This window comes from Anomalospiza imberbis, chromosome 20 (assembly GCF_031753505.1).
Source record: "Anomalospiza imberbis isolate Cuckoo-Finch-1a 21T00152 chromosome 20, ASM3175350v1, whole genome shotgun sequence".
In the NCBI taxonomy this organism is placed as follows: Eukaryota; Metazoa; Chordata; class Aves; order Passeriformes; family Viduidae; genus Anomalospiza; species Anomalospiza imberbis.
Window position 1 is genome coordinate 6,162,517 of NC_089700.1, and position 15,064 is coordinate 6,177,580.

General features: G+C 49.6%; 1 protein-coding gene across 1 annotated transcript in view; it reads left to right on the top strand.

Moving 5' to 3' along the window:
- The window catches only part of LRRC75A (leucine rich repeat containing 75A), a 60,303-nt gene that overhangs the window by 36,221 nt on the left and 9,018 nt on the right, over positions 1 to 15,064 (top strand). The window contains exon 3 of the mRNA XM_068210400.1: positions 4,540 to 4,652. Within this exon, the coding sequence (XP_068066501.1) occupies positions 4,540 to 4,652 (113 nt within the window). The remainder of the gene's footprint in view (positions 1 to 4,539; positions 4,653 to 15,064) is intronic.

Consider the following 15,064-nt stretch of genomic DNA (forward strand, 5'->3'; position numbering starts at 1 on the left):
GAATTGTCCTGGGGCTCTGCCAGCTTGGAGAGGACACGATCGAGTGGAAGCCAAGGCATTGCCCAAAAACTGCTCCCCTGAGCTGAGTCTTGCAAAGCTGGGCTTTGTGAGCTCCCTGAGTCATCCTGAGGCTGCTGCCTGGAATTGCTCAGCAGGACACAACTTCTCCTCAGAGCTTTCCAGCAGGGATGGAAGGGGAAGAGGGAGCTGTGCAGCATTCCTGCTCCTTCCAGGAGCTGATTTTGATGCCTTTTTGGGCCAGACAGAATTGAGGCAATAAAAAGCAGTTTATTCATATTTATTGAAGGGCCTTCAGGTACATTTCAGGCAGATGAAGCACCCCAGGGGCTACACCCAAAATGGATGTGGGGTCATGGGTTTTCACACTTTTATAAGTTTGGTCCATTTGCATATTGGGTGTTAATTTTCCAATTACAGCTTCAGGTAATGAAGTCATTTACCCCAAGTTTGCTCCCCCAGCTCACTTCTGTTTACATTTCTCAGGGCCTGAGGCAGTGAGGTGTCCTTGATTCCCAGGCCTGGAGAGGAATTTTGTGTCTGACCCAAATGGGAGAACAGCAGCTGACACTGAATATGGAGTTTGGAGTCATGCACTAAAGCACTGCAGGATTACAAATATATGAGAAATATAACAGCTAAAATCCTAAGGGATCCATTTAGGTGCTGCCCACAGCATTTTTGCTGTGTGTCACCCAGGATTCTCTCTCTGCAGGAGCTGTAGAGGTGCAAGATCGTGGCAGTGGGAACAACTTCATGGATATTCCCAGCTGTGGGGCTGATGGATCTGTAGGAGCTCAGCTGAGGGCTCCTCACCAGCATTTATCAGCTGGTTGGGAGCTCAGTGCTCAGGAAAAGGGCACATCCCAGCTTTTTTTCCTGTCAGCAGCATCAGCTGGGAAGGCTGGACTCTGTATGTGTGTGGTCCGTCCCATCTCCCCAGCCCTGCGATGCAGTTTTCCTCCCAGAGTTTGAAAACCAGATAAAAAAATGCACATTCCCACCCCCTGTGTGATGTTAGAGGAGCCACATCTTGTGTGATGCTTTTCCTGTGTGTTATTTCAGGAGAATTTGCTGCTGGGATTGGGCTCTGGTGGTGAGCAAATGCAGTTGTTGTGCTTGGTTGTTGTCCTTTCCATGGAAAGGGCACTTGGGGTTTCCCAAAACCCAGCCCTGTGGGATTCAGGCTCTGCAGGTTGAGGTTTCCCTGCCCTCTGACCACAAAAAATCAGCTTTACATTGACCTTCTGTGAGTGATGTGAGGGAGATGTGGCAGAAAGAGCTTTTGGCCTCGATTTTGATGTTGTGGGCAGTGCTTCACCCCTGGAAGCAGCAGGATCTGCCCAGAGGGAATTGTGGCTTTTTTTCCCCATCATCCCTCAGGGTGCTGATGGTGCAGGGCAGAGATGTTATCCCAAGGCAGAGGGAGCATCCCACGGGAATTCTTGGCATCATCCCTGCTCACCCCGGGGGTCTCCCCATTCCCCAGCGAGGTTCAAACCCTGTCAGCACGACCTGGGCTGGTTTTTAAGGTGATTTTTAAGCTGATTTTTAAGCTGATTCCCTTTCCAAACAAGCTCTTGGGCTCAGTCCCACCAAGGTGTGCATCAGCTCCAATTATTTCCTGATAGACTTGGATCAGGAACAGGGAAAAGCTTTTGTTTGGAGCCCTTGGCACAGCACCAGCAAAGTCCCTTCTCCTGCACATGAGTTTTGTGAGGAGTTGCAGAGGTTTGGGTAAAAACCTAAAAAATGGAGGTTCCTGAAGCACAGAGTTTGTGTCTCACCCATGGGAATGAGATGTGCAGAAGGAAGGAGCACAACCTTTGCCTTAGGAGGGCTCTGAAATGGGAATTTTATTTATTATTATATTTATTTTTCTTATCTACAGAGTTGATGTGTGCAGGAACCACGTGCTCTAAATAATTTATTAAACCCCCCAAAACAGAAATATCCCAGGACCTGCAGGGCTTGGGAGTTGAGCTCGAATTAAAAAGGGTGGGGATGGCCATGGAAGGATGAGCTGGATGTGGAGAAAGGATTAAAATATTCCTTGTCCTGCTCCTGTACCAGCATGGATGGGCTGGGTTTGCTGAGCTGAACTCCTTTAGGCTGAATTATTGAGGAATTGGTTTGATGGGAAGTTCAGGCCTGAGCTTCCCTTGGCCATCTGGAGGTCTGGGAGCTGCTAGAGGGAAAAAAAACCTCATCAAAAACCTCAAAAAACCTCATTGGAGAGGCAAGATGGCCATGACACACCTGAAGCAGCAAAATTTTGTGGGTTTTTTTTTTTTTTTGTTACTTTCTCAGCTTCTCCTCCACATTCCTCTTGTGAATCATTTCACTTCCCCAACAGTTCAGCTGGGATAACGCTGGAGACAGCTTGAATTGTCTTTTCCAGGGTTATTTTGGAGGAAATTTGCAGCAAAAAAAATGCCAGCACCGTGTCCTCCCCCCTCAGGATTTTAGCACATTGTTTCCTTTTCAACAGCAGTTTTTCCAGGGATGCCTGGAGCTGAAAACCCCCAGTCATCCCTGGGTGGACTCTGCTATTTCAGGGGCTGCTGCAATGCTTAAACATTTTTTAAAAAGCAGAATAATTGAAAGCTGCTGGCACCTGGCAGATTAAAAAAAAAATATATATATATATAAAAATATATATATAGGGAGGTGTCAAAATCAGTGGTGTTTTCTTCTCATGTTGGGGCGGGTGCTTCCACAGCCAGGAAGGTGTTGCTGGCAGTGTTGCCTTCCCCAAATGTTTTGAGGCTCTAATTAAGGAATTGCCTGCTTTTCCAGGCTTTCCAGTGGGAAACAGGAGGTTAAATCCTGCTTTTCTTCATTTTCTCAGTGTTCATTCCACAGGCCGAGCCTCTCAGGGTTCATCCAGCCCAGGGCTGGTTTTTGCCACAGGGCCTGCAGTGGGAGAGGAGCTGTGGGAATGCCTTAGGAATTACATTTGTGGGATGAAAACCCTGATTTTGGGTTCGGCATGCTGGTGAAGGAGGTGTTGAAAAGCAGGGGTTTAAATGTGCTCCTATAAACCCAGATTTCCTGGCAATCAGAGGCTCAGGTGGGAAGTGGCTCCTGGCGCCCAGGGTTTTCCATACCCTGTGTCCTGCTGGGATCCCTGGATCTGCAGTTCCTACCTGAAATCCCCTGGCACTGCCTGCCCTCAGTGCAGGTGGAGCTGGGCAAGCACCACCCTGGAATTATCAGGGAAAAATCAGCTGGGAAATCAGTGCTTAATGGGAAGCACCATGATATACCTGGGAAGAAACCCTCCCCGATTTATGTCAAGGCTTCGCTCTTGGAGCGGAGTCAAAACCTACAAATCCTGGCTGATATTTCTGCCCCAGCCACCTGCAGAAATGTCTTGGTTTTGTGGTTGTTGTGTTGTTTTTTTTGTTTTTTTACCCTGAGAAAACCTGCTGTAATTGTTTCCCTGTACTCCCCCAAGTGATTTGTCAAAATCCCAATTGCTCCCTGGTAATTCAATATTTATGATGTCTTTATAAGGCCGGTCCCGCTCCACTGATGCAGAGGTGAGGGGGGGAATAAATTGCATAAATTTCATAAATTAGGGTGCAAAAGCTGAGCTCTCAGGGCGGATGTCAAGGCAGCAATAATTGGCTGTCCAGGCAGAGGAGATGCAGCACCTTCGTCAGGATTTTCCCAGAAAATCCTGAGCCATCCCTGTGGCTGAGCAGCCCAGGCTGACTGTTTTTTGTAGGGTTTCCTCTTTAATTCTTCCCTAATGATGCAGCAGTTTGATAAAACCAGGCAGACAGCACAAACTGTCGCATTTTGGATCTTTTTTTTGTCATTATTGATCTTTCAGTCAGGTTCATCTCTGCCTGTGACCTTTCAGAGAGCAAGAGAGGCACTGCAGGATGTGTGGTTGGAATTTTTGGATGGCAGATCATGTGTATGAAAATCCTGAAACATGATGGAACAGTCTGGATACCGAGGACTGGGTTTTGGTTTCTTTTTAGGACCCAAAATTTCTAGACCCAAATCCTTAGAAACTTTCAGAGTTCAAGTTTTCCAAGCCAGTATCCCTTGGGGTGGAAATGTGAGTCAAAATTGAGAAGACGCCATGTTCCTTCATGTTTTTATTTTTCTTAACTATTAAATGTTGTGAGATTTTCTCTTCCCAAGACTCCATCACCTCACAAAGCCTTTGGGAAGCAGTTTTTGGTGGTAATGAATGGGTAATCTAACCAAATTTAATCAATCTCTGCCAAATTTTAGTGCTGGAAGCTGTTGCGTTGTGTCAGATGGTAACGGAATAAAAACAATAAAATAATAATAGCAACAATAGAAGAAGAAGAAGAAGAAGAAGAAGTCCTGCAGAATCTTAGCAATCAGAGAGGTTTTTTCCCCCTTTCTAGACAGTTTTAAGGGTGGTCCCTTAAGGCTTCCCAGCTCCCAGCTGGAGCCACTCTGGGCTCGGAGCATCCCGTGGGTGTGATGAACGCTGCAGAGCCCTCACCCCGTGTCCTTTCCATGTTTTTGCAGGAAGGGGACTCCCTGGGAGCCATGGAGAAGCTCTGCAGGCAGCTCACCTACCACCTGAGCCCCCACTCGCAGTGGAGACGCCAGGGCATCATGAAGAGGAAGCCGCAGTCCTGGTGAGTCCCTGCTGGGTCACTGTCCCCAGGCTGGCCTTGCCACCCCTCAGGGCCACCACGGGGCTGGGGACAGTGGGGAGGGGGGGTTTCCACGATGGTTTTGGCAAATGTGGGAGCTGCCTGTTTCTCTCTGCAGCCACAGAAGGAACAAACCCACTGGGATGAAGGGAAGTTTTCAGAGCTGGGAGGGAGCTGGGGTGTCCCAGCCTCCAGAATCCTCCTTCCTCTCCAATCTCACCAGCATTTTCCACCTTTATGGTTCCTTCATGCTCCCCCAGAGGTATTTTCCTCTATTTCCATCTTCCTTTCCCTGTTGCAGAGGAGAGCAGCATTTCAGTGCCCAGGAAGGAGGAATGGTCTGGAAAACCTGAGCCATCCATCCTCCAAACATCCCTTGTCTCCCAAACTACTCCAAGAGCTCCTAATTAGCTGGTAATTAATGTACAGGCATGTGTCACCATGCACACCGTGGCTTGCAGTTTACACAGAAGGAATATTGTTGTTAAAAATAGGGAAAAAATAACCCAAATCCCCTCCTCATCCAGCTCCTCAGCAAAGCATTCCCAGCTGGTGTCATCCTGGATCCACAGAGCTGAGAAACCTGTGGATGAGGCTGGTGGGAATAGAAAGGGCTGCTTGTTTTCCTTATGTTGGGCATTATATATTTATTATTTTTGCTTAAGGAAGCGAGAAATAGAAACAAAGCTGCAATCTGGGAGAGTCAGGGTTTGTATCCAGGTGCTGGCTCATGGTCCCAGGAGAGTTTTGGTTGTAATGGAGCTGTAGTGGGAATGAATCCAATGAAAATAACTGGGATAGGTAAGGAGAGGGGAGGAACGTGGTCACAGGAGGAAAAAAAGACACAAGGAAATGGAGGATTGAGTGGCTAAATAGGATTAGGAGCACGTCTCTCAGGAATCTGTCTTATCATCCTCACGAAGTGCTGTCCTGAGAGAGCAAAATGTGGAGAAATGTATTTCACATGCAGTGTTACCCACATTTTTGGTGGGTTTTAAGGTGTATTGATGGCTAAAATCAGCAGTTTCCAATAAAGCAGCAGAAACTGGGGGAGTTTGGAGCTCCCAGGCTGTGTCCCGCGGGCACACGGAGCTGTAATGACCCAGCAGCTCATTACCCTCCGGGGCTTCCTCTTAATTAGAGTAGGAAATGCTCACCCCTTATCACCCCATCAGGGCATTGTCCAAGTCACACTGCTGCTGCATCGCGGAGCTCTTTACAGCCCCCAAACCGCACGAAATCCTTGGAAATGAAAAAACTTCGAGCCCTGCTTGGTGCCCCTCTGTCTTTAATTACCAATCCCTGTCCTTAATCCCCAGCCCGGGATCAGCAGCGGTGTGAGCGCAGCCTCGTGCCCGAGATTTGCAAGGCTTTATCTGCAGCTTTTCCTTGGAGCAGCCGGGAAATAGCTGAGGTTTTCCGGGGCTTTAGGAGCAGGGATGAGGTTTTGGGATGAGGTTTTGGCTGTCAGAGAGCCCTGACCACATGGGAGTGACCCAGTGCCAACGTGGGCTGCTGGTTCTGCCCCAGCCAGGCTTTGGAGGGTGGGATTTTCCTGGATTTCTGGTTTAGATGCTCTTTTAGGAGGTGGCTGTGAGTTGAACCCTTTGCTGAAAGGTGAAGTCAGTCTTTTGCCAAAGTCTAAATGCCATAAAACAGGGATTTTATAGAGAGCATCGTGCTCTGGGCTGGGGTTTCCAAGTGCCCCGTGCTGCTCCCAAGGGAATCATGAGCTCCCATTCCCAGGTGTTGGCATTGCCCTGACTCAGCCCTGCTGCCAGGTGTTGCAGGAACTCCCCAGTATCACAGATCCACCTTTTTTTTTTCATGTGTGTATTGCAGGGAAAATCGCTTTCCTTCATCCCACACCCACATATCCATTGCAGGTGAGAATGGGAAGCAGAGCAGCAGGAGGAGGATAGGCACAGAGGATGGAGCTGATTTTTGGCCGGGCAGAGGGAGAGGCTGTGCTTCCTAATCCCAACTCCTCCCAGGCTGGGTGTGCTCCCTAAATCCAGGCAGACATTCCCAGCCCTGGCACCGCAGCACCCAGATCCCTGCCAAATGACCTTATTTTTTTGGCACGTTATAAATCTGTCTGGATCTCCCTCGCTGTCTCCGCGCCTCCCTCGGAATACATTAAACATCCAGGGATAAAAGTCGGGGAAAGCCAACAGCAGCAGGATGAAGGCAGCCTGCTAAAGTCATTTCCCTGTGCCTGGCTCTGCCAGGGGACACAATTCCAGCCCTGGAATCTCCCTGCTCCTGGAATCTCCCTGCTCCTGCTGCTGCCCAGCGCTCACCGTCGACATCACAAAGGCACACCGGGAATCAAAGCTCCTGTCATTGCTGTGGAGCACGGGCTGCGAGGGAGGAGGTGTTTCCCAGGGAAAACATCCTTAGGGATACCCCGGTCCTCTCCCGGTTGTGGTAGGAACGAGCCAGGGATGCAGCAGGGAGGATGGAGCAGTGGGCACCAGCTGAAGGAATATCAAATGTTCACGTTGCAACTCCACATTTACATCAGATAAGCCCTTTATTTTTTTAACACACAATTCTTGTTAATGCCCCTGTACGAAGCAGGGGAAGAATAATGTAGGGTGAAGGAACTCAGTTTAAATGGAATTAAATGGCGTCAATCTGGACCTAAATTCGTGGGTTTTTTGACTCTGCTGCTGCTCAGAGAAATCCCCAAGCGTCCACACCAGGCTGAGCCAACACGGCATTTTCTGCACTTTCTAACCCCATTTTTTGTTTCATAGCTCCCAGCCCTTGCTCATGCAAATCCCCAAATGCTGGCACCTGGAAAGAACCAGGAGCTGATTTTTTTCTCACTTCTCCTGAGTTTTCCAGGTGGTTTTCCTGAGCTCCAGCCCAAGCTTTTATTTGCCACTTGTCCTTTCTGCTGGTGACACCTGGGATTCAGCCTGAACTCCTTTCACCCTCTAATGTGAAATCACTAGATATCACATTGAAAATAGCAGGAAAATTAATAATTTGGGACAGCTTTTGGAAATGTGGAGGCCTTGTGAGGCTGTGGCCGATTTAACCCCTGGCTACCTGAAGGTTGGATGTCTCCATAGCATTTAGCATCCAGGAGAAGAGACCTGTTAGAACAGCAGGTGTTTGGATTTAATGATGAATTTACAGAGGTTGAGCAGCCTTATTTTGATGGCAGGAATGATCTTTTAGCATCCCACTCCTGATTTCATCTGCGGCACAAAACATTTCTGTCCTGCAGGAATGCTGGGTGCAGGGCTTTCATGTTGGCAGTGCCTGCTTGCATTGCTTTACAAAGAAAAAAATAATTTAAAAATGAGTTTTCATGGTGGGAGAAGCCCTTTGGAGAACAGAAAGGGAATGTTTGTGGCTGGAAATCCTCCTCTGCTGTGGCAGCTGGTGGGCGAGCGAGAGAAGCTGGAGCTCCTGCAACAAATGGTCCCTTCAGAGCATCCAGCACAAACCCAGGTGGTGGGAGGAGGCTGGAGCAGGGTCTCCTGGTCATTAAAATCCCATTCCTCTGTGTGTGTGCTGGAACTGCTGCAGGAGAGCAGGGAATGTGGGAGGTGGAGCCTTTGGGATGTGTGTGGGTGATTCCCTTCTCCCTGTGCCCATGGGATGCCATTCCATGGACATTCCATGGCTGTCCCGGGGAGCTGAGAGGACAGAGGATGCTCCAAATGCTCAGAACTCGGTGATTTGGGGTGGTGGTGTAGTTTTCCACATTTTGCAGTGGGAAACAGGTGATTCCCAAACCTCTCCGCTCTTTCCAGCATGGCCTGATGCTCTGGGGGTGGAGAAAAGCAAAGCTCTGGTTCCCGGTGTCTTTTCAGGTTGGGAGGTGGGATTGGGATGCTCAGCCCTGGCTCAGAGGTGGGTCCTGCATCCCTCAGGAGCAGGTGGGTGAGGCTCAGGGTGGATCTGCTGATTTTTGCTGGGTCACATCACCACGGTAAGGGCTGCACCCTGTGTGGTCACTGAGCCCACAGATCCTCATCCTCAGGGGAGAAATTCCTGGTTTGGTGGCTCAGTTCATTCCCAGGATGGGCACTAAATTCCAGCTCCTGTCTGCCCGTGCCTGGCGGTTGTTAAAAGAGCTGTTCCCCCTCTGTGTTGCTGCAGCACAGAAAGATTTGTGCTTAATTACTCTGTTATTCCTGTTAATTGTCCTGAGAGCCTGTGAGGGGCCACCTCTGAGTGTGTCCTACCCTACTTTTGTGATTCAGGGCTGGAAACTCAGATTTAATCTCTGTTTGCTTCTGAAATTCAGCATTTAAATCCCAGCCTGGCCAAGGTGGACGAGGCTTTTCTCTGGAAATACCGAATGGCCACCAAAAGGTGTCTCGTGCAAGGTGTCTGATGTGTGGCTGTCCCTTGCCACCAGCTTGGCTGTGCTGGAGGGAGTCCCCAGGCAGCAGAGCTATTTGGTGCAAAGGGAAATAAGTCCCTTTGGATAGCTGGGAATGGGGAGGGGTAACCACAGGCACTGAGTAATCCTCTCTAATAAATGTCTTAATGTGATGGGAAGGCCTGAAGTGACACAGAAATGAGCTAAGATTTTTGGGAGAGAGAGTGGAAAGCCTTTGGGAGGTACCTTTGGTTTGGTGAAGTTCACACAGGGCTCAGCCAGCTTAATAAATTGGGAATCTTTTCTGTGCTTTGGCAGAAATGTTTGGGAATTTGTGGTGCTGAAGAGCAGGAGGGGGCTGGTCCCAGCAGGGCTGTGGGACTTGGCTTTTCCCCACACAGCAAATGAGGAACTTTGGTGGGGTTCAGGACACACAAAGAGGGAAAAAAGGAACTTTTTGAGGTACCAATAAGGAGTTAGGAGAGAAAGTTGGATGTAATTTTATCACAGGAATGCCCTTTTCATCACCTCTGTCCTCCTCACCTCGCTGTCCCCCATGGCCATGGGGCATTTCCTCCATCTGCCCATTCTGGATTTTTATAGCTACTCAAGATGTGACTTTTCTCTTTCTGTTATGGCTGGGCTGGGAACAAACCCTGATGTGCCCTGTCAGTTGTTCTGTTCCCAGTGCTCCTCCTCACCCTACTGCTCCGGGCTGCTGCCCCTTGAGTTTATTCCCTTTGGCACGTGGCCGGCTGCAGGCACAGTCCCTGCTGTGTCTGCTCTCTGATGGCCTGGGTGACTTCCAAGCTGCTCCTTTGCTTTCTGGAAAATCCATTTTCCAAGATATCTGAACAGGAGCAACATCTGGGGCTGGTCCTTTGCATGTGCCTGGCTGGGATTTGGGATTTTTTTGTGTAAACCCAACGGATGGGTTTGAGTGGGGTGGGCAGGTTAAACCTGGGTTTAAATGCTTCCCAGAAAAAAGGGAAAATCCCAGCCCTCTGAAGCTGGGATGCAGCTCCCTGGAGCTCCTTGTTATGTAGAAATTCCAGTGAATCTCTTCTCCAAAAATGCTGTTTAATGTGCAAACATCCTCTCTGGCAGCCCCAGGGTTTTGTGACCATGCAAAAACCGTGGTGGTGAAGTGTTTTGTCCTGGTGGGAATGGGGTGTGATGTTGGAGGGGAGAGGAGGAACAGGCCAGCAATCATCCAGCAGGGGCTGAGTGGGAAGAAGGGAAGGATTCCATCCAGCTGGAGATGGATTTCTTGAATGAGAGAGGAATTAAAAAAAAAAAAAGATAAAAAAGAAAGCTGTGTCATTTTAAAGTCGATAATGCACAGCACTACGAGGCTTTGGTGTTAAATATTTCTCTTTTCAGGCTAGTGGGGTATAAATTCAGGGTGTCAGGATATCCCTGGTTTGCACTGGACTGGGGAGGGGTGTCAGGCAGGGAGGGATGGACCTGACAGTGCACAGGGATGTCCTGAGCTGCTCCCTGCTCAGCAGCCCGAGTGTGCCAATGTTACAGTGAAACAGAGGCTGAAAACCAACTCAAGGGATTCCTTTTCCACCCAGTTCTCCCTGCTGGATGATGCTGAAGGGCCCAAAAGCACAGAGGATTCAGGAGAGGCCATTAAACACCGCAGTTCAGGCTCCAGAGGCGTGGAAGGAAAATGCTGTGGTGCTTCTGGTTGAGTTTAAAGAGTCAGAGACTTTTGGCACAATGAAAGCAGGGCTATGCTGTGAACAGATGAAATCCTGGTGTGGGGGGAAAGGTGGAATGCTGCAAATCTGGGGGAGTAAAGATCTGTGAGGACTGTGGTTGAGAAATAATTCTGCAATGTGTGGCTTGTGGCAATTAAAGGAGCTGCCACCATCGTGGGATCATTAAGGCTGGAAAAACCTTCTGAGATCAAGTCCACCACTAAGCCAAGAACACATCTCCACATCTTTTAAATGCCTCCAGGTACCCTTTAAATAACTTTAAAGGATAAAGGGAGTTATTGTTGATGATATTCTGGGAAAATCTGATTTTTCCTGTGCCTGTTGCAGTAGGAGCTGTAGGATCTATCCCCCCGCTTCCTGGAAAAACTGAGCAAACCACACCAAGCAGGTGCTGAAATCACTCCTTGCCACTATTTGGCCACCACACCAGCAGGCTTGGGGTGGAAATGAGTTCTTTTTCTGGGGTAGAGGTTATCCCTGCCATTGCAGAGGCTGCAGCTCCTGGCACACCTTGCCCAGCCAGGAGCTGGCATTAACCTAGACCTGCATTTGAAGCTGAGCTGTGAATAATTCATGGACACTGAAATGCCACCCAGCTTGGTGGCACAGGGCTGGCACATCCAAGGGACTTCAGGTTTTCTGCTGGCTCAATGTGTAAAATGAGCTCTTCCCCTGCTCCTTGTCCGGGTGGCCCAGAATTGAAAACAATTGACCCAAACTGCAAACACCAATCCCTCCACACTGATGAATACTGACCCTGACAAAGGCTCCGATTGCTTTTGCTGCTCCTGTCAGCCAGAAATGCTGGAAAATAAAGCAGAAACAACCTGAGGCTGGGCTGAGGTGATTTGGAGCAGCAGGACACCCCTCCCCACTGACTTTTCCCTCACACTTTTGCTGCAGCCTTATAAACTTCAGGTTTTTAAGGCACTACCTGGGATTTAAAACCTCGATTTCAAGCCACTCTCATCCTCCTCTTTGCTCTCTCCTCCTGCAGCTGAATCAAGGAAAAACGTGGTGGTTTTCCTCCCCTTCCACCTCCTTGCACTTGGGTTACTTGTGCCTCCTGAAATGTGTTTTTTAGTCTGGTGCTTAATTAGAAAAGGCCTTTGATGGGGAAAAGTGTGGGGTTTTAATTTCTTTTTTTTTTTGGTAATAATTACTCCTCTGCTTCTGGGCAGAGTGGAAATGAGATTTTCCATGGACACATGGTGGGGATTATTTAAATCCATCCCCACCGCTCGGGCTGCGGGCCGGAACCAACCGGTAGAAATTGTTATTAAACGAGGGAATCAGCTGGGAAATAATTCATCCCCCCAGCTTGGAAGTGGTCCAGACACTCTGGGATGATTTGTTTTGTCTCAAACAGGCACTGACTCCTTTTTTTTTGGGTGGTGAGGGGCAATTTGGGGCCTGGATGCTGCCCGGTGGGGGGAAGGCACTGCTCCCCAGCAGCAGAGCCCATTTAATCCCCAGGCAGCCCAGCCTGGCTGTCACCCCGGGCTGTATTTCCCAATTAAGACCATCAAGCTCCATGATGAAGCTTTGATAGGCGCTCTTTACATTTATTTTATTTCCCCAGCCCTTTCAGGCGGTGAATGGAGGTGTTTAGTGAGCTCATCCATCACTTTAACTCGGTGAATTCCCACCTCCCACTGCTGCTGCTGCTGCTCTCTTTGAATGGAAATAACGCTTTAAAATAACGCTGCAAATGGGGATGGCGACAACGGGGGGGCTGTGTCATCGCAGGGGTTCTGTCTGTCCCCCTGAGAGTCCCATGGGTGACACAAACTGGGCTCACCCCTTCCCCTCCGACCCTTCATCCTCACACACCCCTTGGCTCCTGGGAGATGGGATGGAGGAAAAAAAACCCTCTGGAGCATCTGAAGAACAGAAGGTTCTTTTGCATCTCAAAGGGGGATTTTGGCACCTCCAGGAAAAGGTCCAAAGCTTCTGGACACTTTCAAGTTTTTCCAGGCCTTGCCAGCCTGTGTTTAGACATAGCCCAGTGTCAAAGGAGCCCCAGGGCTGATCCCTTTTGTCCAGCCCAGGGTGGCAATATGTTCTTGCAGGTGTTTTACTCTCCCCTTATCCCGGATTAGCGCCAGGCTGGGGAGCTGGGGGGTTTTTTGGGATGAATCCACCCTCATGTGTTGCAGGTCACTCCTCTCGTGCCCTGGGGAATGAGGATTATCCCTTGGCAGCTCCTGGCCTGGCAGAAATGCCCATCTGGAGCCAGTCCTCTCGGCATTGCCTGCTTTCATCAGCTGCTGGGTCACGCTGGCCCCTCCAGTGGGGCTCGTTATCCCAAAGATGATGAGCTGGAGACTTGGTTGGGGGGGGGGGAAGCGTGTGTTGACACAATAATATAGATGTAATATGGACAAATCACTGGGGAAGATTTGTTGTTGGGCTGATCTTTGCTGCAGCATTCCTTGAACAGCCAGCTCAGAGCACAGTGACACAAACCCTCATCACCGGTGGCTGCAGAGAGCAGAGAAAAAGGCAAAATATTTGCATTTGGAGGGCCTGTGTTAGAGCAGAGAAGCCAAACAGGCAGCCAGGGAAAATCCAGGGAAGGTTTTTTGTTGTTTTCCTGCCTGCCCAGCAGAAATTGCCATGCCTGGGATGGGGGAGCCAGGCAGAGTTTGGCTGCTCAGAGCACAGGATCACTTCCCTGCTCTGCTCTACCAGCCAGCCCCACCTCTGCCCCCTGCTCTGTTTGCATCTCTGGGGGCAGCTGGAGGCTGAAATCCCCTCATCAGCAGGGAAATAACCTGCCAAAAGCAATGGAAGAGGGAGTTTGCTTTGGGCAGCTCAAGCTGTTCCTGGATTTTTCCTTTTGTTTGGCTTTGCAAGAATGGCTGCAAGCTGCTTTCTGCTGCCCCTGGGTTCAGGGAAGGGGATTTAAAATGAAATAACTGCACCAAAAACTGTGCCCAGCAGGAAAAGCAACCCACAGGGTGCCAGAAATTCAGTTTCAACCTCTGCTGCAGTGACAGAGGAGAGGGGTGCTATGAAATCCTCTCATTGGAACAGAAGATGAAAAAGCCACCCAAAAAAATCCCTTTTTCTTTTGAAGCCAGTAGCAGTGGGTCAGGTTGTATCCTGTTATTCCTCACTGGAGGGCAGCTGAGGGGACAATGGTGGCTCTGTTCTGCTGGGCTGAGGGGGACCCAGTGTTAATGTGAAGCAGATGCACCCCAGGGTTGGAATTCCCAACACCAGGACTCGTTATCCTGAGGCTGCAGAATCCCAGGGACCCCATCCCAAGCCCTGGGAGCACCGTGAGCCCCTGCAGGGAGGCTACAGGAACAGGGTTTGCTTGGCCAACTGAACACCTGGGTGTTGGAAACCAGGCGAAAGAAAGCTTTTTTGGCTTGATAGATGTGAAAATTCTGATTAAAAAAAGCTTTTTTGGCTTGATAGATGTGCCAGTTCTGATTAAGAACTGGCCAAATGTCAGGTGAGAGGCTCTTGGCTGCCTCACTGTGTCCATCTCCTCGTCCTTTGGCTGCTGCAGCTCCTCCAGCACAAATCCCTGGATGTCCTTTGGGATGTTCTGGATGTCCTGACCCCCTGGATGTGGTTGGAGGCCACCAGCCCCACATGGGATATCACAGACCCATCCCATGGTCCCTATCCCCCCCAAACCAGCCGTGCCCATGGTCAGGAGCTGGAGTTTTCCCTTGATCCAACCCTGAGCGTGGCAGGAGCCGTGTTGGGCTTCACTTTGGACACCAGAGCTGTTGGGATTTTGGTGGGAAGGGCGGGGTTTGGCTGGGAATAGGGTCCTGCCAAGGATTTGAGGGAGAAAAGGGAAAAATAGGGGGTGGTGGCAGCTCCTGGCTCTGGAAAAAATCCCTTCCCAAGGAGGGAGAGGGACAAGCAGGACCCTGGGAGCCGGGCTGGCGGCTGCCTCTCGTGCTCTGGCTCTCATCAGAGCAAGAGGGGACCTCAGCCTGCTTAAACTCTTCCAAATGTGATGTGTGCTCCAATAAAATAAACATTTTAGGGAAAGCCAAGCCCCAGGCACACATTTTGGCAGCTGATCACTCCCTAATTGCAGGAAGAGCAGTTGAGAGAGGTTTTTTTTGTTTCTGATGAGAAAACTGGGCTGGAAGATCAGAGTTGAAATTTCTCTCCCCACATCTCCCCAGTCCCAAAAATCCTGGGGTTTTCCCCTTTGTGTGAATGCAATTCAACTTATTTCAAGGAACAGGAAACACAAAGAGCCTCTGCTAAGTGTGAACCTCAAACCCTCAGCGAGGGCCTGGGTACAAGGAGTTCTCCACTGATTTTTTTCCTCTTTTTTC